The sequence below is a fragment of the Pogona vitticeps genome, chromosome 3 (assembly GCF_051106095.1).
Source record: "Pogona vitticeps strain Pit_001003342236 chromosome 3, PviZW2.1, whole genome shotgun sequence".
NCBI lineage: Eukaryota > Metazoa > Chordata > Lepidosauria > Squamata > Agamidae > Pogona > Pogona vitticeps.
The window spans coordinates 188,458,270-188,483,892 of NC_135785.1; the positions used below are offsets into that span (position 1 = coordinate 188,458,270).

At 41.9% G+C, this 25,623-nt stretch overlaps 1 protein-coding gene across 6 annotated transcripts; it reads right to left on the reverse strand.

Moving 5' to 3' along the window:
• Nucleotides 1-1,288: 1,288 nt before the first annotated feature.
• On the reverse strand, nucleotides 1,289-22,543 carry ACOT9 (acyl-CoA thioesterase 9). Of its 6 annotated transcripts, XM_020789190.3 has the most exons (16): nucleotides 21,618-22,543; nucleotides 18,984-19,075; nucleotides 18,458-18,484; nucleotides 14,768-14,813; nucleotides 13,465-13,635; nucleotides 13,331-13,368; nucleotides 11,960-12,043; nucleotides 11,041-11,144; nucleotides 9,719-9,792; nucleotides 8,352-8,419; nucleotides 7,826-7,937; nucleotides 6,354-6,444; nucleotides 5,356-5,441; nucleotides 3,583-3,670; nucleotides 3,251-3,401; nucleotides 1,289-2,201 (listed from the first exon to the last, which is right to left on the reverse strand). In XM_020789190.3, the coding sequence occupies exons 1-16, from the start codon at nucleotides 22,001-22,003 to the stop codon at nucleotides 2,140-2,142; spliced, it is 1,680 nt and encodes a 559-aa protein (XP_020644849.3). In that variant the 5' UTR covers nucleotides 22,004-22,543; the 3' UTR covers nucleotides 1,289-2,139. The 6 variants fall into 6 exon arrangements, with proteins under 6 accessions (XP_020644849.3, XP_020644850.3, XP_078246571.1 ...); XM_020789191.3 differs by lacking the exon at nucleotides 18,458-18,484; XM_078390445.1 differs by lacking the exons at nucleotides 1,289-2,201; nucleotides 3,251-3,401 and adding an exon at nucleotides 5,147-5,190 and having other exon boundaries at nucleotides 3,587-3,670.
• Between the last annotated feature and the right edge of the window lie 3,080 nt (nucleotides 22,544-25,623).

Consider the following 25,623-nt stretch of genomic DNA (forward strand, 5'->3'; position numbering starts at 1 on the left):
TCGGATCCAGCGCCAGCTGCTCTGGATCCACTTGTTGAAGTGCCAGCACCACAGCTGCAGCCGCCTTCTCAGGTTTGGCTGTGCGGGGGCGGGGGGAGTAGCGATCCGGCGACTTACAGCTCATGTGCCTGCAGAAAGGGCTCTGCGTGCCAGTTTGAGACCGGGGGCAAGGGTCGTGGTCTTCCCACTGGAGTGCTGTCCCTTCCCCACACTGGAGAGAGAAATACAGACACTGCCTACTTCACCTCTCAGGAAAACAGAACAGTGGGGGAACAGATACCCGGGACTTGGAGAGGGAGATACAAGGGTTAATAGTTGAGGAAACTCAAGAGAGATAGGCGGGAACAGAAGGAAGAAAGAGGGTGGAGATAGAGGCGGGAACAGCAGAGATAAAAAGGGCAGTCAGTTGCCTCCAGGCTGGGAATGGGTCTGGATGGAGGATCCATGGACTGGAGTTTGGGAAAGACTAAGTACCGAAGAAGGATTATAGGAAGAGAAGGGAGATACCCCCAAGACCCTCCTACTGGGGTGAAGCAGAGGCTAGGGAGTGGCGGAGGAGACTAAGGAAAGAGGAAAGAACAGATAGAATGGAGAGTGAGCGACATGGAGAGACTACAGGGAGGACCCTGGGCGACCATTACAACAGCCAGAGATGTCGGGTAGACCGAACCCCAAGATGATGGCACCATACCCTTACACAAGTCTCATGATTTATCCAAAAAAAAAGGGAACCACAGAGTGAACCCTCACAGCCAGTTGTGGCACGTGTGCCATAGGTTCGCCATCGCTGCTTTATGGTAAGTTCAATAATCTTACAGGTACTAAAAGAACCGCTCATGTGCCTCATATAAAATCTGGAAACAGTCAAGTCCCAAACTGTCTAAACGTCTTAAGGAACAAAACTAGGGTCTTGCATTCTTCCAGTTGTAGAAACATCAGGGGAATTGCAATAGACTTCCTGAAGAAAGAATTTTGTCCCTAAATATGTTGGGCTTACTAAATGTATGTCTGCAGCCCTTTGAGACTTGCCTCCTGAAATAAGTCTAGAACAATTCACTTGGAAGCTCATCTAATCAGAGACTGATAGATGAGCTGTTTTTCAAGAAAGCTTGTCCAACAATAATAATTTTCTCAAAAAATAAACTAGAGAAGCTTCCAGGCTTTACAGGAACACCAACTGAAAACCTGCCTTAACCAAATAATAATCCATGTTGACAAAACAGCATGAGATAGACACCAACTAACCTAGAAGATAATCTAACTGGTGTGACTTAGAAGAACATATACATTATTTAATTAAGTATATATAATTTTTATTATAAGCATACACATTTAGTAAAACATTTCAGCATAAGAGAGTATGAAAAGCTGGATTCATTATATGTTCTTGATCAACCCAAGTAAGTTACAAGCAGCAACTTGGCACAGTAGTAACTGGCTATTGTGCCTTGTGAAAATTACCTTCTAACTCTGCATAGTTTATGCTTTGTCCTGAGCAGCAGTCAGCATTATAATTGCAGTTCTATTATATGATGACTGTACCACAGGGAGATTTGCATCAATGGGTGGCATCAGATTTGTCAACACTTCTCTTCCTCCAAGAGTTGTCCTTTCCTCTCAGCATGACCAGTCTATGGATGGTCCATACTGACAGCCAAGGTCTTAATGTGGCTTCCATACCATGCAACTGATTAACCCTTTCCCGGTAATGTATAAGAATTTACATAGTTTCATCAAGTCACTGCTCTTAATTTCACTGCCTCTGAATCATGAAGAATATAAATCCAAAGGAACACGATTTCTTGTAAAACTTACTTCCTCTGGCCCAGACTTACAAGGTAAGTTTCTTTACCTTCTCAATGATTTCTGATAGTCATTATATTGTATTAACTACTCTGTAAAAAAAGGAAATACACAAAATGCAAGAAATCAAAGTCAAGCTAACATAATTTATATAAATAGCAATAATATGTAGATACAAAATTACATGCTTTGGAGTATTTCTGAATTTGAGATAGTCTTCTGAAATCATAATACTAATTTTGAGCTGATGTCCTGTCACACCTCTCTCTGATAAACAGTGTGCCAGAAGCTTCCATGGCAATCTCTTTCCAAAGGTAGCATTTTGGTATGGTGATATCACATGTTTTCTTTCATAGTAGAATCAAAATGCCGCTTCCCATCTAAATATAACATGGATTCTAAAACAAAACAAAGGGAGGGAGGAAAAATGCTTAGGACAATCTATAGCAACACTTCTTAAAGTTTCTTTAGATGACATACCGTATATATTCGAGTATAAGCCAACCCGAATATAAGCCGAGGCACCGGATTTTACCACAAAATGGGAAAACTTACTGACTCGAGTATAAGTCGAGGGTGGAAAATGCAGTAGCTACTGGTAAATTTCAAAAATAAAAATAGATACCAATAAAATTACATTGAGGCATCAGTAGGTTTAATGTTTTTGAAGATACTGCTCTTCTGAGCTGCGAGACACACTTCACTGCCTGCGGAGAGAGGACTCATACCAGATGCTGCACTTATCTACTGCTGTGTAACAGGATGGAGGAAGAAGGTGGGAGGAGGAAGGTGGGTACACAGATTATGCAGAAGGAGGAGGATGGGAGTGTCCTGGAAGTGGAAATGCAGTCTACTTAACCCGGATCATTGGACCACCCACAGAGGGTGCAGGCACCTGTAGATGAACGGGGGAGTCCGGAGAACACCCACACTGCAGGGGAGAACATGCAATTTTGACACTGACTTGAGTATAAGCTGAAGGGGTGCTTTTTCAGCAAAAATATTGTGCTGAAAAACTAGGCTTATACTTAAGCAAAAGCCCAACTCACTTCATTTTTCACACTTGTTCTCGACATACTAAAGGATCCTTGGGGCTTTTTTTAACCTGCCTGTTTCTAGAGTAAAGATGAAAGCAAGAATATTCTCCCATCATAACAGAGTACCTGAGAAGTTCATATGAAAGACAGTGAAAAAATTAAACATACTGAAAACGGGCATGAGCGAAATAAAGTAGAATGTAAACTGCATGAACAATGAAAACAGAATACACAAATTACAATAGTACAGGTCAGATGAATGAACTCGGGTAGAAACTGGGATATGAAGAGCAGTATAAGGAGTGAAACAGCAAAAGTGAACTTTTCTTGGACCCAGTGACCTTACAAAACAGTGATTCTTAAACCATCATCAGAGTTACTGTGAGATGTGCATCCAAACTCCTACTCACCTCCATATGTCCTGGGGACAATATTTGGTATCTCCTTTTCTATCATAAATGTGAAATGGAAGACATTGGTTGTCTGGTGGATTCTGGAATCTGGATCATAAACTCCACTATACACTCGAACTTGGATGTAATTTTTTTCAGTGTAGCATACCTTGAAAATATTAAGATAATAAAGTTACTGGATTTGCAAGTAAGAGTTGAACAAGGTAGATGTAACATTGTACACTACTTGAACAAGGAGGTTTCTGACTTGGGATTGGTGGCTGTCAGAGTAACCTAATTTATTCATAGAAACATGGTCTATAAAGATCATCAGATGAAATAAACATTACCTGGGAAGAAAGCAGCAATAAGGATCCAATCTCAACTGGTTTTTGAAACATTATATCATCTACAGCCACAACATACGGCCTGAAGTTTCTGGCATAAGAGGAAAATACGTTTTTAGAAGGCAAACATGGTAAATTTTAGGTTCTGAAGTACATGTAACAGAAACTAGCAAACTGGGAATTTGTGATAGATTATATCCTGTGAGGCCAACCAGAAATTAACAAAGAGAGGCTCAGTGAGAACTGTTTCAAGAACTAGTTTGTCCAAAATATTAAAATCATGCCATCTTATACCATTCAGCTGATCCTGGTGAATCCTACTGAAGCTCCTGCTCAATCTCCAATTCCTACATTTTATCATGCAGTACCATACATATAACAGGACTAATATCCTCATGCATAGATTTGGGAAGGAAGCCTGGATGAATATTTGAGCAGGACCAGATCCTTAAGGCTGGCACAAGGCCACGTGGACTCCCAGAAATCCATTTCTTGCACACTGGTTCTTGCAAGCAGCCCTCTTCTCTCTTGCAATTCTCTTAAGCTAGAAGTGTTTGTCAGAGTCCAGACAGAGGTGACGGGAAGGTTTTGAGAGCTTTAGTCCCTAAAGTAAAATTGTAAAACAAGCTCTGGTCTTTGTCTCTCACTTCTCTACTGCATAGTTTTCTCCCAAGAGGTATAGCCCATACACATCACCAGAGGGAAACCCTCAACACCTGATGACCAGAGCTTATTTCTCACAATAAAATTACTTGTGTGATCCCTGGCTGCCACCGTCTTGAATGTGGCAATACAAAGTTCACTGTGAACAGCAATATCTATACATGGTTGTTGTGGGTTTTTCGGGCTCTTTGGCCGTGTTCTGAAGGTTGTTCTTCCTAATGTTTTGCCAGTCTCTGTGGCCACCATCTTCAGAGGACAGTACACAACAATCATTAGATCCCAACCGTGAAAGCCTTTGTAAATACAATATCTATACAACTCACCAGTTTGGTGCAGTGGGTAAAAAAACAGATTAGGATTCAGGAAGCCTGGGTTCAAATCCCCACTCAGCCATGGAAACTCACTGAGGGTGTGTAACTGGTAAAACCACTGCTTAAATATCTCACCTCAAAAACCTTGTTTGGGTTGCTTGATGGAACATAAGAACAAATACAGTAGAACTCAAAAACCCTATTCAGAATGAGTTTGAAATAAATTTGTTGAGATGGCCAACAGTACTGGTTTACCTTTTCACAGGGTAACAGTTGATGGTTTGTGATAATAATTACTGCAGAATGATCTGTCATTAGGCATGCAGTTTGCAAATCATATATTAAGATTCATATCCACAATTTAATACAACATTTAGTTTGTGATACTGTAGTGGGCCAATATGAAGCAGATTTTGCTGTATGAAAGAATCGCACCAGAAATCACCTGTAATGTGGTAAAGTCCTAAGACTATGTGTTTTAAGAAAGTAAGAAGAGTAGCAATTACTAACATCTTTATTGATCAGCATAGTGGATGTTTATTGTGCCACACATTGTAGCTTTTCACTTACCACAAAGGGCATACTCTACCTACCTGTTCCTATAAAATTAACCCAGATACCTTTGCACACATGGAACCTGTAAAATAAATTAGTTTTTGTACTTCCTTTATATAGTCTTCACCTTGTTCACACTGAATAGGGCACTGCTAAGAAAAGAGGGAACAGGTGTGTGTGTGTGATAGATGAGCCCTTATCTCCTACTTCTGAAATGTATTGGGTGACAGACATATTCTCAACTTACCCATAACTGTAGGCACAAGCCCATCCAAGTTCATATGCCTTTCTCATGAGGAATCCCCCAAAGATTCTGTTGAAAATGTTACGTTCCTATATCGAGATATCAACATAGACACCGAATGGTGCAGTTACATAAACCGTTACCTTAAACTGCATCTTTATTCCAAATTTTCCATCAAGCTGTTAAGAAAAATTGAAGCATTTTATCCTATTACAATATATCACAACAAAAGACACAGAACTCATAGCTGCAGGGTGAGTTGTAACTGGAAAATGAGAGCCAGACCCCTTTATGGGCATAATCCACACTAACACCAGGCTAAGAAACAAAAATAATGACCTAAATATGTCAGATAGCCCAGCATCTCAGCCATCACCCTTACAGCAGCCAGCAACCAGGGATGCATAACTATTATGCTTGGTAGGTCATCTTCAGCTAGAAACAGCTTTAGAATACAGATTTTTTAAAAACATATTAAATGTTAGCATTAAAGTAAAGCAAAACCAAAGCAAAATGTGCTGTTTATATACCACCTCCCAGTGCTTAAAGTACTCTCTGGGTGGTCTGCAATTCAGTTATGTAAACCACACATTGCTGTCACATCCCCCCTCCCGCACATGAGCTGGATACTCAGTTTATTGACCTCAGAAGGATGGAAGGCTGAGTCAACCTCAAGCTGGCTGCCTGGGACCAGGATCAAACTCAGGCCATGAGCAGAGTCTTCATTGCAGTACTGCAGTTTAACCACTGTGCCACAAGGCTCTTAGAAAGTATTATAATTAGAGGGTAAATTGCCCTCTGTTGGCGGCTCAAACTTACTGTGCAACTATGAACATTTACTCAAGACTATTCACTTAACATCAACAGAAGTCAAAACGTTTAATCCCAATGTATCCATTACTGAAAGTGCCCCTAAAAATGTAAATTTGGATCAGGAGCCAAACATCTATAGATCGGAGACAACCAGATTCTAGCCCACTCATTTGGCAATGCTAACTTACCTGTGGGTGACAGATCTCCAATCCCTTTAAAGTCGTATCCTGCATCCACACTGAGTTGGGTGGCAACACACGACTTCGAAAACTCATTGTCCTATGAAAAGAAAGAAGGATAAAAATGTCGAAGTTTCCATCTTATCCCAAAACAGTATTAAGAATGAAGTTCTTACCTGATCTCTAGACCAGTGGTTCCCAAGCTTGAGTCCTCAGATGTTCTTGTGCTACAATTCCCAGAAATCCTGGCCAGCACAGCTAGTGGTGAAGGCTTCTGGGGACCCAAGGCTGGGAACCTTGAGAGAGCAGGCCTTGGGACATACAGACCTCCTCATGAGAACAGAGTTAACACACCAGAGTTCTTCCAGAAGATATGGTATGGGCAGCTTTAGGTAACGTTAAAAAGGTTTAGAGGGGGGAAAAGGTCTCTCAGTGGCTTCAAGCCATCGTGGTGATATGGCACCTCAGGATTCAGAGATGGGGGGGGGGGGGGCTCTCAATTACCTGACCGACGAGAACAGCAACAGGAAGGTGCTATTGATCTGCATATCCTGCTTGTGGATTTCTGTGGGAAACTGGATAGTGGACTAGAAGATAGGCATTTGGTCTGATACAGCACGGCTCTTAATGCTTTCATACATGGAACATGCAAAAAAAGGTACAGAATACTCCTGTACAGCAGGGGTCCCCAACCCCTGGTCCACAGCACGGTGCCGGTCTGTGGGCTTCCTGGAACTGGGCTGCGGAGACGGATCTCCACCCCCAACCCCACCCCCAGACATGGTGGGCAAGTTGCACTTGGGGAGGGGCATGTCACATTCACAGAGGGACTTGTTGCACTCACGCACATGCACACAGGCACGACACGCCCCTCCACAAGAGTGACATGCCCCTCCGTAAGTATGACATGTCCACCCGCAAGTGTGGGGGTGCCCCCACGCATGGAGCCCGACGCCCCCAACCAGTCCATGGTCCCAAAAAGGTTAGGGACCGCTGCTGTACAGGACAGCAGCCAACCATGTCTTCTTCTTCTAAGCAATTCCATTCTACTCCCCCTCCCACGGTTTGCTTGCCATCCTGTTACTCTTTTATAACCACTGGGCATATTCATTCCTCACTCAGCTGGTTTCAGGAGTTCTGACCATTTAATTTTGTAAGTGGCTTCCCTGAAATCTATGTACATATGGCACCATTTTGTATACTGTATATGTGTTTGAGCATACCTGAACGCTCAGTGAATTCCTTCCTACTAGTATACAGGGAAGCTAAACTATACTACTTCTCTTGATGTTGCTGTTTCCTATTACGTTGGCATAAACAAACATCTTAGAGTTTACAACGGGCACATATAGGTAAAATCAACCTTTGGTAATAATAGCAAATGAGAGAGAAAAATGATCAATTTTTACAGTTCAGAACATTCAAATCAGCCATCCCAGTTCTAGGCAGTAACTTTAAAGACTAGTCAATTGACCACTTACCTTGTGTCCAATGTATTAAGAAATAAGTTGTGGACAATGTTTCTTTCTTCTGCTGTAGGAGCCATTTTAAGCAAGGAGGCTTTACTAGAATCAATTCTTCTGATCTTGTTCACTAATCAATTAAAGAAAAAAAAGCTCATACTATAAAACAAGTAAAACAAGTGAAATTATATCCAGCAGCATTATCTACTCACCTCTTTTACTTCAAAAAAATAATGACAAATTAAAATCTCTAATTAACCTGTATATGAAACTATAAGCACACTTTGAGCTATGTTAGTGATTTGGGATGCACAGCATACCACCCCAAAAAGAAAATAGTCCCATTTATTTTTCAAAATAGCTTCTCAGGTGGTAGGTGATGATGTGATTCCCCAAGCAGGAGACAGCCTTTTCCTAAATGTTGGAATGCATAGATGATGTTACTCTGTTACTTCCCTTCTCTCACAAAACAATACTTTTTCTTATTTTCAAAGAAGATCACAACCAGAAATCCTCCCACCATCAAAATGAGTGCATTACTTACTTTCTCCTTCCTTGAATATTTTTTCCTCCTCTGGAGTTTCAAGAATCAATGGATTCACAAATGCTGGCCTATGGATACATTAAAAAAATACAGAAAACTAAGTTTTACAGAGGAAAAAAATGAAAGCGCAGACCTTCACTTTTGAGTGAGTCCCACATTGTTAATCAATTAGCAGAAACATTTGTCACTCCCATAATATGAATTACTCACTGAAAGTGAACTGAAGAGGAAAAGTAATACTAAACATTTCATACAAAGCATTCTATTATCCAGTCAAAATTACTATTTAACATGAAATCTAAAGGGTGCTTCCATGAATACCTTTTCAGCAGCATGTTGTGAAAACTCTTGTAAAGAGTATGCTTCAAAACAAGGGGAGACCCACATCAATGTAACAGGAATGTCCAAAAGGGAATCTGAGATGCACAGGCTACAGAGAAGGTCAGGAGCTTGTCAATCTTTATGCCACTTATCTGATCATTCCTAATTTTAAATGACCTCCAGCTCCTGTAATTGTACATTTCCCATGAAGTGGCCTCAGACTTTTCAGCAAAGGGAAAGAACCTTAAAGGGAGAAAGGATGCTGAAATTTTTTGTTTTGCTTTATAGGATCAAAAAGGCCATGCCCTCCATTCTTATCTATCCATCCACATATTATAAAAGATTTGCTAGAGAATCTCCATCATGGAAGGGTTGCTAGAGAGAGGAGTTCCCTATAGACATGCACACTTAATAATCCTCAAATTAATGACTCATGAAAATTAGCTTCGGCAATTTACCTGGCATACTTTAAAATTTCCCTTTTAGGCTTTTTATGCTTTGGGGAAAGAAAGGAGAACAGTAGTAGATAACAGAAACATTTTTGAGAGAATGCAAAAAAACAACAACAACAACTAAAAAGTGAACATCCTTCTATGTCCACACTAAAAACTGTTTAATTACTCAGCAATAATGTTTGCCTTTGAGAAAGCTGACACTTAAGACTTTAAATTTAGTCTCACTCACTGTCTGTTATGGAGACCATTTAAATATAATTACTGCATTAAATTTCCAATCAAGTTACAGCCCATTTTCTGGGTGAAGTATTAACTATGTTTACTTTTCCAAACAAGGGCAGAGTAACATTCACATAACATGAATTATGGGATGTTTCAGCAAGACTGAAAGAGACTGAGTACCTTGTATAACTGTTCTTCTCATCTAGATTGTACAAAGTAATTAAAAAAAACATTTTTAGTAGTTCATGTAGTTTACCAAAACTTTCCTCCTGTCTCCCTAACTGTTTAAAAATATAGTCCCTCCCTGTCTTCCCACACCAGAAACTTGTCATTCTGCAATTACTTCCAATGGCCTGCTAGAATCATTACCTTTTGTTTTCTGGATCACGGGCCACCATGACGAAAGTTGCATCTAACACAGGGGCATAGATATCATCATGTTGCTGAAGAAAACAAAAAGAGGAAAATCAAGTTTCATAAGCCATTCTCCTGATAAAGCAATTACATTTTAAGCAGTATCCTGTTCATTGCATGGCAGAATGTGACACTTCACCTGTGAAGCTCCCATGATCTCCAACTTGCCATTGCAGAAGCCAGATATCAACCCTATTGTTTCTGATGGGGCTTTTGCTTGCACAAGGAGTCACTGGGTACCTTGCATAAGATCGGGAGAAAGCCTCATCATTCTTGCAGTGTTTGCATCAAGTGGACTTTTCATATCAGATGTTCCTGCTGGATTGACTACACTGGCATCCTGACTTCACAATGTCTGAAGGCCAAACTGGATGGTATAGTTAACAGGTCATTAGAAACAAAACTTTCGAGAAGAAAAGGCTATCACAAGCTTGCCTCGATCTGCATTTGGCAAATTAGTCTGCTTTAGTTTTTTAAATGGTTACCTGGGGGATAATATGGCTTTGCACACTTGTGTCTAAGGCACATAGCACTAAAAGATTTGTATGCCTGAAGACAGGTCACTACATAAGGAAATAAGTATCTGCATGTGTTATGTGACCCTGAATGATTAGGCCATCCTATCCCTGATAATGACAACTGTCTGAGTGGCGTGCATGAAAGACCTATATTGGGTATTTTCCAAGCAATTCATAGATTGTTCAGTTACACTGAACAGTAATGAGAAATGAACAATTTTTAGGTAACAACATCATCACATTCTGCCTTGCTTCTTCCTCTCTAAGAAAGAGAAAATAGCCAGTGTAACTAGAGAGGTAGACAATATGAAATGCAATCTCACAATAAAACAATACAGACATCAAATAAAAAAAAACTTGTAAACTGTCAGTTAAATATTTAACAAGAACACCAATCCAGTTAACAAACATTGTACTTCCACATCTAACACTGAAAGGGGTAATAAAATAAGCCATATTTTAGCCAAAATAAATACATGGCCCAGAGCCAATGCACACTAAAACGAACACACACATTCTAGAGACAGTATAGTCCTTGTGTGAGTGCAAGTCACCCTGAAGCGATGAGAAGCAAAGGATGCATATAATAGCTACTAATATCCTGTCCTAAAAGGTATTCTACTTCTTTTGTAGCTTCTCTCCCAATAAAACGTAGCTGAACACTCTTCATAATATGAATACCATTCCACTATAAGTTGCATCATATAGCTAATCAAATCTGAGTTCCTTATTAACAATGAACAGTTTGCATCTGCTGACCTGAAGCATGTGCATCTTCACTTCCATTGAGGTCTTTCCTACCCATGAAACATTCCCAGTGAACTTGATATCACGGTCTGGATAAATATGCTGCTTCCATAAACCTAAAAAGTATTGAAAGAAAAGCAGAGAACAGACATAGAAGGTCAGTAACTATGGTAGAAACAGATGGCAGGCATTTTTATTCCAAGGAAGATTATTTTCACAAGCTATAAAGTAACAGGAAAAGGCTGAACATAAAATTTGCAGAAGCAGTTCTGGTCACCCTTGACTCCACCCTCAGCAAAAGAAAATACCAAGGGTCTTTTTTTCACCTTGAGGCATGTTAAAAATGGCAGGCAAGTGCCAGGTTGCATCATCAAAGCCAGTCCTTTTCCAAATGCGGGGGCAGGCAGTCATTAGTAAACTTTGGGCCAAGCCAAAAGGCCAGTTCAATAAATCCATCATCCGTCTTATTTACAGGGAACAAGCAGAGGCATGTTTGTCAGACCATCCAGAGATCAAAGGAAATTCTGAGGTATCTTGCCTTAAAGTGCAGGAGTCAGTCGGCTTTGTAAGTTGTCTCCCACAAACCTAGCTGCCTCAGTACCCAGAATTTATAGCTCTCATCTGCCCAATTTTGCCACCTCAGAACCTGGCCACACTTTAAAAAAATATTTCATAAAGTACAATTGTGCTCCAGGAAACCTCTAGGATACGACCCCCCCTTTTTTTCCCCTTCTCCTGAGGTAAGGTCTTTCAGCATGCTAGAAGTGTACTTTCAGCCAACCCCAAGTTAGGATTTGGGGCACAGTCTATCCTGCAGCAGAGACAGTGGGAAAACTGATTCCCATAACTGTCTACCCTGTTTTAATATCAAACTACACAATGTGCATTCCCAGGACATTTATTAGTGAATTTAAAAAACAAGACTGTATACCAATTTTATCCACCAGCGCTGTAACTATTGATAAAGGAGATCTCTGTGTAGCATCATGTTTTGTGTGAGTATAACAAATGAGAACTGCAGAAAAGAAAGAAAAGAAACGTTTAATTATTCTCAGTAGATATGTTTTCTTCTAAGCAGTGGAATAAAACATCACACTTGTGCTCTTAGTTTCATCACAGTAAGTATCCTAAGAGCTCAGATATACCAAGAAAGCTCATGGACCATCCCACTCACATGTTCAGTCATCCAAACAAAACACCTAAGAAGATGCACTGCGGATCCAAATAGAACCAATTTCTGATTTTCTGGCACTTATTTCTAAGCAGGTGGCCACGTCTACACAATCTAAGGAACTGGAGGAAATTTGAGATGGGCCCCAAAAACATTGATTCGTTTTTCCTTTTGCTGCCCACAGTATGATGAAAGGAGCTTCACACTTCCCTTTTGCCACGGAACGGGGACTTCCTCTGCAGTTTTGCTGAACTTTGGTGGACTGAGGGCACTTCCCAGCACAGCGTTTGTTCTTCAAAATGTACCAAATCAGTCTGTGATAATATCATTGCATTATTCACCACCCACATGACACAAGAAACAGAATCCATGACTTTGCAAGCTTTTTTGCCCCCTCTTGAAGGTATTGGGGTTCTGGGGGGGGATTCGCTTCCTTCCAAGACCGTTGGAGGGGCAGACTTTAGCACTACAACAGGGATCTGCCCTTCCTTCCTTCTCCCCTTTGTTTCCTCAGCCACGCCCAGATTCCAAACAGCTGATTCATTCATCGCTCTGCATTTCTCTCATGTCAGACTTACCAGAGCACCAGCAAAGGGAACATGCTGGATGATATGAAGGTCAGCTGAATAACTGGGTCTTGGTGATGCTTGGGAGACGCGCGCGCGCGCGTGCGTGCGTGCGTGCGTGCATGCGTGTGTGTGTGTGTGTGTGTGTTTTCCAAGACAACATAGGCACAATCCTGGTAAAACCAGCTCCCATGTGACAGAGATGACTGGGAAAATGGAAGGAAGAACCAGCCAAAAGTAAGTTTCATGCATATGTAAGAATACAACACTCCTGTGACTCTCACTTGTCATCCTGCTCAAAGCAGGCTGATACCAGTTTTGTCCAATATAGTTGGGGTTTTTTTTTAGGAAAATCATGCATATTATACCTTCATTTCAGTGGTTAAGAGAGAAAAATGTTAGATGTGGTTCTACAGGACAAAAGGGCAAATCCCTTTCCAACCTCTCTCTTGGGCAAAACATTTACCCTAGTCTCACATTCCTTCTTTTCCAAATATTTTGAGATAAAAACAGTAAAGGGCAAGTTGAATCACTATATAAGTGAAATCATATGGTGGTTACTTACCTCCTAAACTATCAAGATCTTCAAGAATTCGACCAAACCTATAAAGGTTGAAGTGGAACACAGTAAACACAACAGCACCAAATGGATCGGTGTTTACACGACTGAAATACAAATTTAAATATAGCTGTTTTCACCTGACTGTGTTATGCACATTGAGATACTTCTCTCTTATTTCAGGCTGGCTCCCCAAAGGTAGGATAACTTCTATATAGCTGTCACTCATTTTCCGAGGGGTCAGGTCACTTTGGGTTTTGGCAAGAAGTGTATGTAAGGCTTTTCTTTCATTCATTGCTTGCACATGGTCTCTGTGGAGGAAAAAAACCAACCAAATGGGAAACTATTATTACTGCATTAAATATTGTACAGGCAGTGGACAGTAACAATGAAAATATCAAGCTTTGAGCTGGAACCTATTGTTTAAATTTTAATCTAATCATAAACAGAGTTATGGCCCTTGGTACCAGTTTTAAGCTTTTTTTTACAACAGAGTAACAATAAGGAAGGCTCAGCTTGGCAGCTCATTTGGAGCAGACTAGTGTGGACTAAATTGGATCACTTAAGTTCTGGTAGAGATCAGTATGCCATGTAGTACAATCTTTGTATCCACATGGCATCCACACACCAATGACCCTATTTGGTCCACCTCTTTCCAGGAGGAAGCTTTCAATTTTTTAAGGTACAGTGCATTAGTGCTGCCCTAATTGGGTGTTTTTTTAATTGCTTCCTTCCTCTGATTCACAAAGGAGCAGAGGAAGGAATTTTTTGAATTTTGCAATATCATTGGCTAAGTTGTCTATTTCAGCTACTAATGGTATTAAGGAATGGAAACCAGCTTGGAAATTAAAACAGGAAGCTCTGCTTTGGTTCTATCCCAAAAACTGCATGTGCTGGAAACAAACTAAAACAAAACTATTGTACCTGCACCTAAAAATGAGTAGCCCCTGACAGGGATTCAGAAAGGTACAGATAAGAATGCTATGGGGACCGGCTGGTTCGCTCAAGCAATCATGTTGCCTGATGACTGTTAAAAATAACAAACCTGTCCATGTCCGCAACAGAACAAAGAGTGGGATAAATGCCAGTGTAATCACATCCTGACCTTCTTTGCTGTAGTTGGTTTTGAAGGATAAGTAAAACAATGGATGGGCACACTTAGGTAAATGCCACTATCATCTAAGAGTGTGGTAACACATTAAAGAATAACGAAGGTATGCTCATTTTTACACAGCTACAGGACTCTTTGTTATTTTTGTTGAAACTGACTAACAAGGCCATGCGTCTGGAAACTGAAATCCTACACCCCCTCCTCTTCCTAAGAACAAAGGCATTCAGTGTTAGAAAAGACAGCTAGTTCAGTTTCTGAACATTATATTCCATAATTTATTTCATCATTCCAGGACTGTTTTCCAGGCACATTAAAAATTATACGGACCATACCTCCAATTGGTGGATGCTCCCACTATCTCTCTCAATCTGTTTCTCACTGAAACAGAACAAAAACCGGTCAGAAATATTTGACAAGGAGCAGCAGTGAGTAAAGACTATGACTGTACTTCCAAAAAGCAGAAATGTATACAACAAAGTCATGCAAAGAGTGCAGATAATCAGTGCTCTAGTAGACATGCAATTGTAAGTAGGGGACATGCCATTGTAAATAGGGGACATCACAGCAGGCTTAAAAGTTACAAATATACGTTCTGCTTTGGTAATATGACTTTTAAAAAATAATGCAGCTTTCAATTAATCAAAATATGCTAGGAGTACCACTGCTTCCAGCTATACCTATCAATTGAAGGGCCATAACAGTAGCCTTCATATATGCAGTTTACAAATGGACAATTTGGACAGCTTTAAACATTTCATATCCTAAGCCTGCATACGGTTTACATCCACAGAAGAATGGCTCATAGTCCTGATTCCAGACTTTAGCATACAGTCCGGAAGAATGTCCCCATAAAATACACATTTCTCCTGGACCACAACTGGGCACTCAGCAATGCAGGCTGCCGTGCAATTCTCCCTAATGGTCAGGAAGACAAGAGGAGAAACTGTGACAGGAAAAACCCAACTAAGCCCAGAAGAAAACTCTGTAGGATTCAGTCACCTTTGGATAAGTAAGTGCAGATGCCACTGAAAACTCTACAGTTTTTAAAAACATCAGTCCTCAGATTTCCAAAGTGAAACTGCACGAACCTCTGCTTCCATACCAGCTAAACTCCACCTTGAAACCTCTCTGTTCTTTATGGAGTTCACTGCCCAATTCAAATATGTTTCTCTGCTCCTTTCTCTAATCAAAAAGTTTCCTTTCAGAAGTGAGGTGTGGTCAAGAGACATTTCCAACTAACAAGCATTTACTGCTGACAGAAACAGACTCAGGGTGCAACTACAGAGTGGAAAAAAATACACTTGGATCTGATGTGTTTCCATTTCCCCTTCCCCCCCCCAAAAAAATTGGGTTTCTGTGGATGAAATTGTTGTAGCTATCCAAATAGAAAACAATTTGCAGAAATTATAAATTAGCCTTTGGATTAGATGATCATACTGGGCAGAAGTTGGACAAAAGCAAGGTCAAATAATTGAAGCATATGTAAACCACCCCCACCAGCTGGACAGAACCAATTTTACTCTGGGCTTCTGTACTCTGAGCTTTGACTTGAATTCATATGTGCCTAATCTGTTACCTACAGCGTAAATGTCCAAATGTCCCTTCATAAAAGGCCTTCTGGCAGCTGTTCCCAAAATCATATATACTTTTAAGGATATAAATTATCTTTAATCTTGAATGCATATATGAAAACATATGGTAACTACATATAAAATGCCTTTTGAGTTCCATTAGTTTATATATTGTTCTGTTATTTGGATTTTTTACTAAGAAAGGCATGCAGAGTGTTCAAGAACACTACTGTTTTTCAGCTAGCACTGAAAAAGGTGTGGTCTGTTATATGAAGGTCCAACAGCATAATCCATAATCCCTAAAATTATTCTGTAACAGCTGCCTCATCTGTAAAACAGCCATGTACCTTTACTCTTCAAGTCATTCCTGTTAATTTTAATTCAAGCAAAGCTCTGTTAACAAAATTGCATTTGGGTAAGATACACACTTGTATTATACCTGGCAATGAAGACTTCAGGACTAAAGGGCAAACTATACATTACAGATCAAATACTTAAAACATCTGTTTATCACAGCTGGAACTTCTCATACCTCCCACAGTTTGCAAATTAACTCGCTTTGTTTACTAGTTGGTCACAAGGAGGTACACATGGGCTTCATTTCCAAGTACAGTTACTCAAAGGCAAAAGTCTGCCAAAACCACATCTCTGGACCACTATTGTGATTTCAGCTTCTAACTATCTTCAATGCAGTTTGATTCTAAATGGTTGAGCTACCTTTATACCAGTTCAAACAACAAAACTGTTTGCAGTCCATCTGCTGTGAAGGAGGGAAGCTGTCAGTTACACTGGGATTAAGAACTTCACAGTCATCCTAAATTTGGGGCAGGGTTGGGATGGCCGTTAGCTGACGTGAGGAAGCTACCTCAGGTGCTGGAGTGCCTGGGATAGCAGCAGAGCTTCTGCCAGCCACTCACCACCAGCTAATCCCCTGGCACCTATGCCCCAATCCACAGTTGCCACACAGAATTACTTATGGGGGATGAAAGATGCGGAAGAAGAGGACAGCAATGGCCGCAGTAGGTTAGTTTGCATTGCTGCTGACTGACTGCTCACCTTCAGAGCACAAAGCAAAAGTGTGTGTTCTGCTTATATACTGCCTCATAGTGCTTAAAGCTCTCTCACAGTGCTTAAAGCACAGCCACTGCATAGCCACTGTTTGCTAAGACTCAGCTTTCCACTGTGGGAGGCCATCCACACGTGACGCCTTGATTTTGAAGACTCAGGCCTTAGGCAAACGGCTGGCTGCTCTCCAAAGGTGACCAGACAGACGGGCAATTAATGCTGGTCTTTGGCCCTAAAATGTAATTATCGGCAGCAATCTGAAACAACCTGCTGTCCCTACTGACATGATGTTATTTTTTTTCTTCCCCTCCACTGCCCTGAAAGTGTTCCTGAGCAATGTTGGGGGCCATGCACAGCAGACATCCGAGGCAACACTTGAGTGCCTTCTCCCATTTCAAGCTGTCGGACAGTGTATGCCAGCTCTGCTTTTGGGCGTAGGAAGAGAACAGACAAGAGGTCCCATAATTCAGGGAGCTCAGAGCCAGAACCCTTTAAAGAAGGGTATAAATATGGGCAACAGACTGGGAAACAAGAAAAAGAAGAGTGAGTGGAGCAGACAGGAGTCTTGAGGAAAGGTATAACTGAGATAAGTAGCAGCTACTGGGAACTCAAGCAGTGAAACAAAACAAAAAAAAAACAAAAAAGGAGGCAGGACTGAGGTAAAACCTCTCAAAGAGCCTACGAACAGGCAGGAGTAGGTGTTTGTGCTAGTATTTGGACCATATTTATTTCAAAGTTCTGCAAAATGTCACCATCACCAGAAGAGGCATGTTTTTCCTTATGCTATTCCTGTAAAAGAGTGTGTATGGACAATAGGCAGGAGGAAAACAGATGCAACAAAAATCTGGATGGCTAGCAACCTTGGACGAAGGAGCCAGAAGGATAAAGAACTACATAAATTGACGCAGGTATCTAGATTGAACCCTAGTCTGTACATAAAGCTCTGAATCTGGTAAGTTATGGTCAGTGTAGACGTTGTTGTTGTTATGTGCCATCAAGTCGAAACCAATTTATAGAGACCCTAATAGGGTTTTCAAAGTGAGATATTTACGGGCAGTTTTACCAGTTCCATACATCCCAGTGTATTTTCATGGCTGAGCAAGGATTTGAGCCGAGGCCTCCTGATGAGTCCTAGTCCATCATTCTGCCTACTACACCGCACTGGATATCCAATGTAGGCATGCATCAATGTTATTTTGATCAATGACAAGCTTGATTTGCTTTGCAGTGTGAACTTATTTAGTGTTATTAACAACAATGATCCATTATAGCTGAGAGAAAATGTGAGTGTGAATTTTTCATTAAACCTTCAACCAAGACAGATAGAAGCAAGAAAGTTGCAGATATATAGTCATTTTAAAATGCATACAGGTTACCACAACACACCATTATTCACATGAATGGGTAACTGCCCTGTGAAGTAGAAAAAGCAATTTATATTAACAACATAACTGTAAAAATAAAAGGGGGGAAATATTGATATTGTTTTCCTGGTTATTCTGTATTCAGTCACAAAACAAAGACAAAGATGCCCAAATGCAGATTAACATGTTGTATCATACTGGAAATTTATTTCTACTACAAAATTAATACAGTATAACCCTTTATTTATTTTCCAGGCATATATATAGCACTGCATATATTTAATATTTATTTCTTTATTTTATTTGGTTTGTTTTTTTCCCTTCACACTATAGCTCTACTACAGAGAGAGGTCTTAATACCTAGCAGAAAAGTAGCAAATATTGCTTTCCAATCCAGAGCTTTGCCATCAGTATAAGATTTGCTTGTTTGTTTTAAAACTTGCAATTTTTCTCCTTCACCACCCTGCAGACTCTGAGATGCATTACGACATGACCACTTATGTCCAAAAAGCCATATTGTCACATCATCCACAGTTCAGTTATATTACCTTCCTTCATAAGAAGTGAAGCTTGAGAGCTATCAGTGGAGGAAGTCAGACTCCTAGTCAAGACAGGACAGGCTTTGCTGAATGAAAACAACCTGCACCAAGAAGAATATTAAGCACTGTCAACTTCAGTATGGTATTTTTAAATACACTAAGGACAGAATCCAGTGTTTGAGGTCTACTACTACAGCATATAGAAATATACAAAGGTGTGTTAAACTGTGTCAGACCTTCCATCTATCTAGCTGTGAGGCAACGAGCCACCTCACCCAAGATCAGGAGAGTGTACCGTCCGAGTCTCAAATAAAGACAGAAGCACAAGAGACAGGAGTGATAGAAAAGGAATTAAGTAAACTACTGTAGAAATAAAAGAAGAGGCTGAAGGGGATGCAAATCAGGCAGGAAAGGAGGAGAATAAGAAGGAGGGAGAAGGAGGGGTAGAGGCAGAAGCATGTTGGGGTAGAGAGGAGAAAGGAGAGGAAAAGGAAGAGCTAGTAGAGTTGATCAGGGAAGATCCTTGGACAGGAGAGTAGGTGGAATTCAAGCTGCCTCGTGAGTACGCTGAAAGGGAATGGAGACGACAAATGTATAGAAAGCCACCATACTGCAGGGGAGACTGAAGTGCAAAAGCAAAGGAAGGAATATAGAGCGTGGGTGAAGAGGGAAGAACAAAGGAGAGAAAGGCAAAGATGTACAGTGAGTCTAGAGAACTCCTGTGGGCCCAGCCCCTTCAGACCCCAACAGAGAATGATACATGGCTTGACAAAGGGGGAACAGCAAGGAGCTATGACATTTCATCCACAAACTTGAAGTGAGCTGAGAACACACCAGAGTTGATGGGTGCCAGACCCAAATGGTCCCAAGATGTTAACAGTTATTCCCCGTTGTCTTACCATGAAGAGATACCCAGTTTTAATAATGTTAAAACTTATAATTTGTTGTTGAAGTTGGATGATGATAAACAAGACTCTAAAAACGATGAAGCCATGTTAAACAATGAACTGGTTTTATTGGAAGAATTGAGTGTGACAAATACTGTACTTCTTTCAATAAAGTAAAGAGGTACACTCCTCTGATTCACAGCCATGCCCTGTCAATGGGACAACCTGTACTAGATCTGCTAGAAAGAATGCCCTCCTGTTCAGTTCAGTGGGAGGAAAATGATTATTTCAAAAGCTGCCATCGGTGACAACGATGTGAAAGGAAACACCGCTCCAACAGCTAAGACTGCCATGACAGAGTGCTACCACACAGTAAATTACAGGAAAGGAACAGCCATGCTACAGCGGATAACTGTTAAGGATGCATCCCATGTCTCTTTCCCACTTCCTATGCCACCTGGGATTAGTGTGTGTACATCTGGCCTGAACACTTTTTCAACTCAGCCATGGAGAGCAATGTCTTACACACACAGGGCAGGGTATTCATCCCCACAAACAGATTAACCCTCAGCTAGCTACGGCCAGACATACAACTCAAACCCATGCCACAGCTGAGTGAACAGCCATAAGCACTGTTGCCTTGCTCAATAACAGCCTAGACCAGTGGTTCCCAACCTTGGGTAAACCAGGTGTTTTGGACTACAATTCTCTGAAACCTTGGCCAGCACAGCTAGTGATAAAGGCTTCTGGGAACTGCAGTCCAAGAACACCTGGACTACCCAAGGCTGGGAACCACTGGTCTAGACACATGAAGTTGCACAACCTCTGGGTAAGCAGTTATATGGGTGGATAGCATTTCAACACACATACACACCATTCAATCACTGCAGTTTCTCCCTCCTTGAGTAATGGGAGGGAGGCTGAGGCTTGAGTCCTGGAGGTGCCCTATACAGCCACCCTCTCTTTTTCTTCCCACACCTCCCTCTACTCTCTTATCCTTTCACCAGTACCAGTTGTGCACCCGCACTTCAGCGACCCATTTGCTGCTTCTTGCAACGTCTGTGCCTTCATCTGTTCTTCGCAGGTACCATATCATTTTGGTGGGATTTGCATTTCCCGCACCTGCGTAAAGACTTAAGCCCCAGATGGTGTGGTGTGTAGTGCACTGTAACTGTTCAGAAAAACTGCACTAAAATGCACAGGCACTTAACAGGCACAGGGGAAGGCCGTCTGTGTGTCAAGGCAAAGACCCTGCAGGAGCCACCAGTGCCCGCCTCCACTATTAGTCTTCGTTAACCATTCATGCCCACAGTCCCCGTTCACACGGAGAGGAGGAAGCCCATAGATGCTAAGGGGGCTTTCTTTCTGAGTAAACATCCGGTGCTTTAGGGCTGCTTTTTTTCTCTTCCGGCTGGAACAAGCCCGGCCTCCTCCATGCCAGAGACGACAAAAGGGTGGCGAGTGCTTCCCTCCCAGAGAGAAAGGCCGGCCCCCACGCAACAGCTGGCGATCCTCGCTTTCCCCACGGCACGCGGGCAGGAAGGCTCCGGGACAAAAAGGGGAAGAGGGGACCGCCTTGTCATCCGGGGGATCAGCTGCTCTGCTCGCCTGTCGGTGCCCGACGTCCTCCCGCGCCACGCGGCTCCGTTCTTCGCCGCGCCGAGGGCGCTCTTTTCCTGCCCCGCCGGCTTAGGTGGCTGCCAAGGGCGGCCCGGGAAAAAGCCGGAGCCGCAGACCGGCCAGGGAAGTGTCTTACCTGCGGGACAACATCTTTGCTGTCCCTTCGCCGAAGCGGCAAAGCGTCCGAAGCAGCTCTCCGCCGCGGTCCCAACCCTCGGGGCTGGTGGGGCGCTGCTTGCTTGCTTGCCTACCTCCCAGCCAGGCGCCACGCCTGCGACAGGAACTCGGCCCTCCGGGCCAGGCCCGCCAAATTCTTCCAAACTGCCGGGTTTTTTCTTTTACCAATGACGCAGAGCTCCCCCCCCCTTCCGCAAAGTAGTTGCTCCCAGTGTTTATTTCTGCGCCAAGAGCTTGGGCTCCTCCATTTGTTATTGAGGGAGGGTGGAGTTGACTTCGTCCCCGAATAAAAGATGATTTAGTGCTTTTACGAATTCGAGCGGGAGGGGATAAAAATACTTTCATTTATGAGTATCGGTTGGGCCGTTGTTCTGTGCGATGCTATGCTAGCGTTCCCCTTTTATAAGTGATTGAGAAGCCTATGCAATGTGGTGCTTTGGACCACATCTTAAAACACGTATCGTGCACGTGTCATGGACAACGACTTCTTAAAACAGGTACATTATGATGTTTGTCTAACCAGAAGCAATTCCCACAGAATTCAGTGAGTCCCATTCTAAGACAAGTGGGTAAGGGATTACATTCTCTCAAGTGACTCGTCCTTCCGTCAGTCATTCCTTTCCATTTGCGTCTTTCATGTGACCACTCACGTCCTTCACAAAGCTTCCCTTCTGTGAATAAAAGACGTCAAGCAAGAGGCCTTTTTTGTTTTCCTTCAGTGCTTCCTGGGTCCCTCGGAAATTTGCTCCTAGGTACTGAGAGACCTTCAGCAATTGTTCGGGATGTTAGACTTGGAGAGCTTTAGATGGAAAGGCAGCTCTGTGAGCCTTAGCTATATGTATGGTAAAATAAGCAAGCGAACAAAATGATTGCATCCAAATAGTCTACCCACATAATATTACTCTTTAAATCTGATTTCATACTTGTAGTCTTCGAAGTGGTAGCTGTGTTAGTCTGCAAGCATATCAACAAGTAGCAAAAGAAATGGAAGGCCAAAAAAAGAAAAAGACAAATGTGGCACCATAAAAACTAACTTGCTATATTTTAATATGAGCTTTCATGGAACAAGTCCACTTCTTCAGGCATACTTCAGCACCTTTATTCTTTTTAGTTTGGGTTTTTTTTCCTGATAGATAAGATTTCACAATGTATCTCTACATCCTTAGTTCTTTAAGCAATTGTGAAGTGCTTTTTTAATGGCTTCAAGGGTGTAAATTTTTTTTTTAAGCAACAAATTTTCTTGGAACTGCAGCTAATCCCTTGTGCATGCATATGTGCCAGGGAGGGACAGGATGAATAGGAGGTAGGAGTTGTGCTCCAAGTCAAAACCTGCTTAGACCATGAAGCCTGAGATAAAGAAGCCTGCTCCTTTCTTTGCGGTTGAATATTTATAGATAAAAGCCTGCCTCACTTGATACTGCAAACAATTGTTACTGAAATATCTTCACAAGCCACCTTTTTTACTACATAAGCCACTTAGAGAGTTGACGGTAGTGAAAATGGTATATTGATATTTTAAAAGAAATAAATCATTTCAGCCAGCTTTGTCCCCAAAGATCAAATTATCATATGGTTAGTTGAGTTAAATTTGCCTCAGTTTACTTCAACTGACATAACATAGTCTCATTATATTCAGTTATAGTCTGGTGTTGAGAAAGAAGAAAAATGTTTCTCTTTTACTTACAAAATCTTCCTATCAGAATGCAAACTAAAACATATTCACTGGTTACATAGTACAATAGCTTAACTGGCTAGCTTAATTGTTGGCTTCACTAACTGGCTGGTTGCATAAACACTCAGAGCACTGACCACTGTCATTACAAAGCTGACTCAGAACCTTGATATTGCTAAACTGACACAGCATCCTGATTGAGATTTTTAAAAGGGAGGAAAAGGAATCAGATGTAGAGAGGGAAACAATGGCTACTCTTAAGTGATTGATTCAACCAAAGTCCCTCTCATCCAAACTTCTTAAAGGTGTAATATGTAGGTTGCTATTCCAAAAGCTACCTGGCCCAGCTCTTTTCATTGAGCACTAAATGCTTGAAAAGAAAGCCACCACAGTTCTCTGTGTTGTAAAAAGGCAGCAAACAGTAATGTAATTTAGTATGAGTGTAATGATACCACCAAAGAATGATGTTTGTGAGATCTTTATTCTTAATGCCAAAAGTAACTTGACTACCGTTGAATATTACGCTATACAACTGGCTAGGTTTGAAGGCAGGGCAGCATTTTCTGCTCTGCCTCAGCAAAACACATCTTGGGCCAGCCCTGCGTGGACATATCAGCCCTCTTCCTAATAGCTAAGGCAGACAAATATGCTTAGCATATCCTCACCCTGCCTTGCCACTTTCTTTTCTCTGGAGATCAGATATGAGATATGATAAACAGAAGCTTATCTGAGAGTGAATTTTTCCCTTCTCTGTTTTTTAAGGATATATATAATGAAACAAGAAATAGTTTCTGCTGCTTGCATAAGTTTTCAAATATGATTCACCACTTTGCTATGGATTATATTTTTGAAGATGGGGGTGGGCCTGCATATGAAATCATCCATGACTGTAGCCCGCCTGTGGAAAGAGGATTAAACATTTTTGTCAATTAATCCTTGAGTGGCCTAATTTAACCCTAAGAAATCAACATTCTCTATGAAACTATTTGGTTTGTAAGAAACAACTAAGAGTCCTGTGGCATCTATGTCTGTGTTAACTGCTTAGCAATTGGCAGGATGTTTGTGTTATCAGCAAAAGTTTTGTGAATAGCCAGTGACAACCACATAATCATCCTTTCCTTATTTAATTTCTTTCCTGACTTCACCATTTAGTCCCACCCCCAACCGTCTATACCAGTGATGGCGAACCTATGGTATGTGTGCCACAGCTGGCACGCAGAGCCCTCTCTGTGGGCACACGAGCCATGCCCATGCCCATGTCGGCCCAGTGCAGGGAGTGGCACGGCTTGCTGCCAGGGCTCAGCTCAAGCTCACACGAGGCGATCAGGCGAGGGCAGAAGGAGCATAAGGAGCATGAGGAAGCAGAGGTGAAGGAGGAGCCGTGCTCGGCTGCCCCTCATGGGTACTCATTAACTGCGGCTCCGGCACCTCTGGAGAGCAAGCATACGGGGGCAGAGGGCATGGCAGGAAGCCCAGACAATGGTCCTGGAGGAGGGAAAAGGAGCCCCCTGGCTGCCCTCTGAAGGACATGCCAGCCCCAGGGGTGCCTGCTGATTTCGGCACTCAGGCTCAAAAAGGTTCACCATCGCTGATCTATACTGTAAATATGTGTTTTCATGTCAGAACCAACTAATAGCAACTCTAATGGGTTTTTCAAGGAAAGTGAGATATTTAAGAAGTTTTACCACTTTCCCTGCCAACCTAGCAGTTCAAAAGCATGTAAAAATGCAAGTAGATAAATAGGTACCACCTCGGTGGGAAGGTAACGGCATTCCGTGTCTAGTTGCGCTGGCCACGTGACCACGGAAACTGTCTTCAGACAAATGCTGGCTCTATGGCTTGGATACAGGGATGAGCACCACGCCCTAGAGTCAGACACGACTGGACTAAATGTCAAGGGGAACCTTTATCTTACCTTTATCAGTTTCACACCCCCAGTGAGCTTCCACGGCAGAGTGGGAATTCAAACTAAGGCTTCCCGAGTCCTAGTCTGTCACTCTATATATTATGCTACACCCAGTATCCCACACTGAAAATATACCCTACTCGTTGCCAAGGCAGAAAACTATGTTTAATATCACCCTATCCCCCGCCAGCCATTTTCTTTTCTCAAGTGTTGAGTTCAGATGCAAGATGTGACAAACAGAAGCTAACATTTCAGGTAATACTTCACACATCTGGTTACGTGGACTGTATAAACATTCCATTATGCCTCAGTCTGACTTTTCAGCCCACCAGGCTCCATCACAGAACTTGAGTTTAACTTCAGATCCTGCAGCTCAGTGTTCTAGCC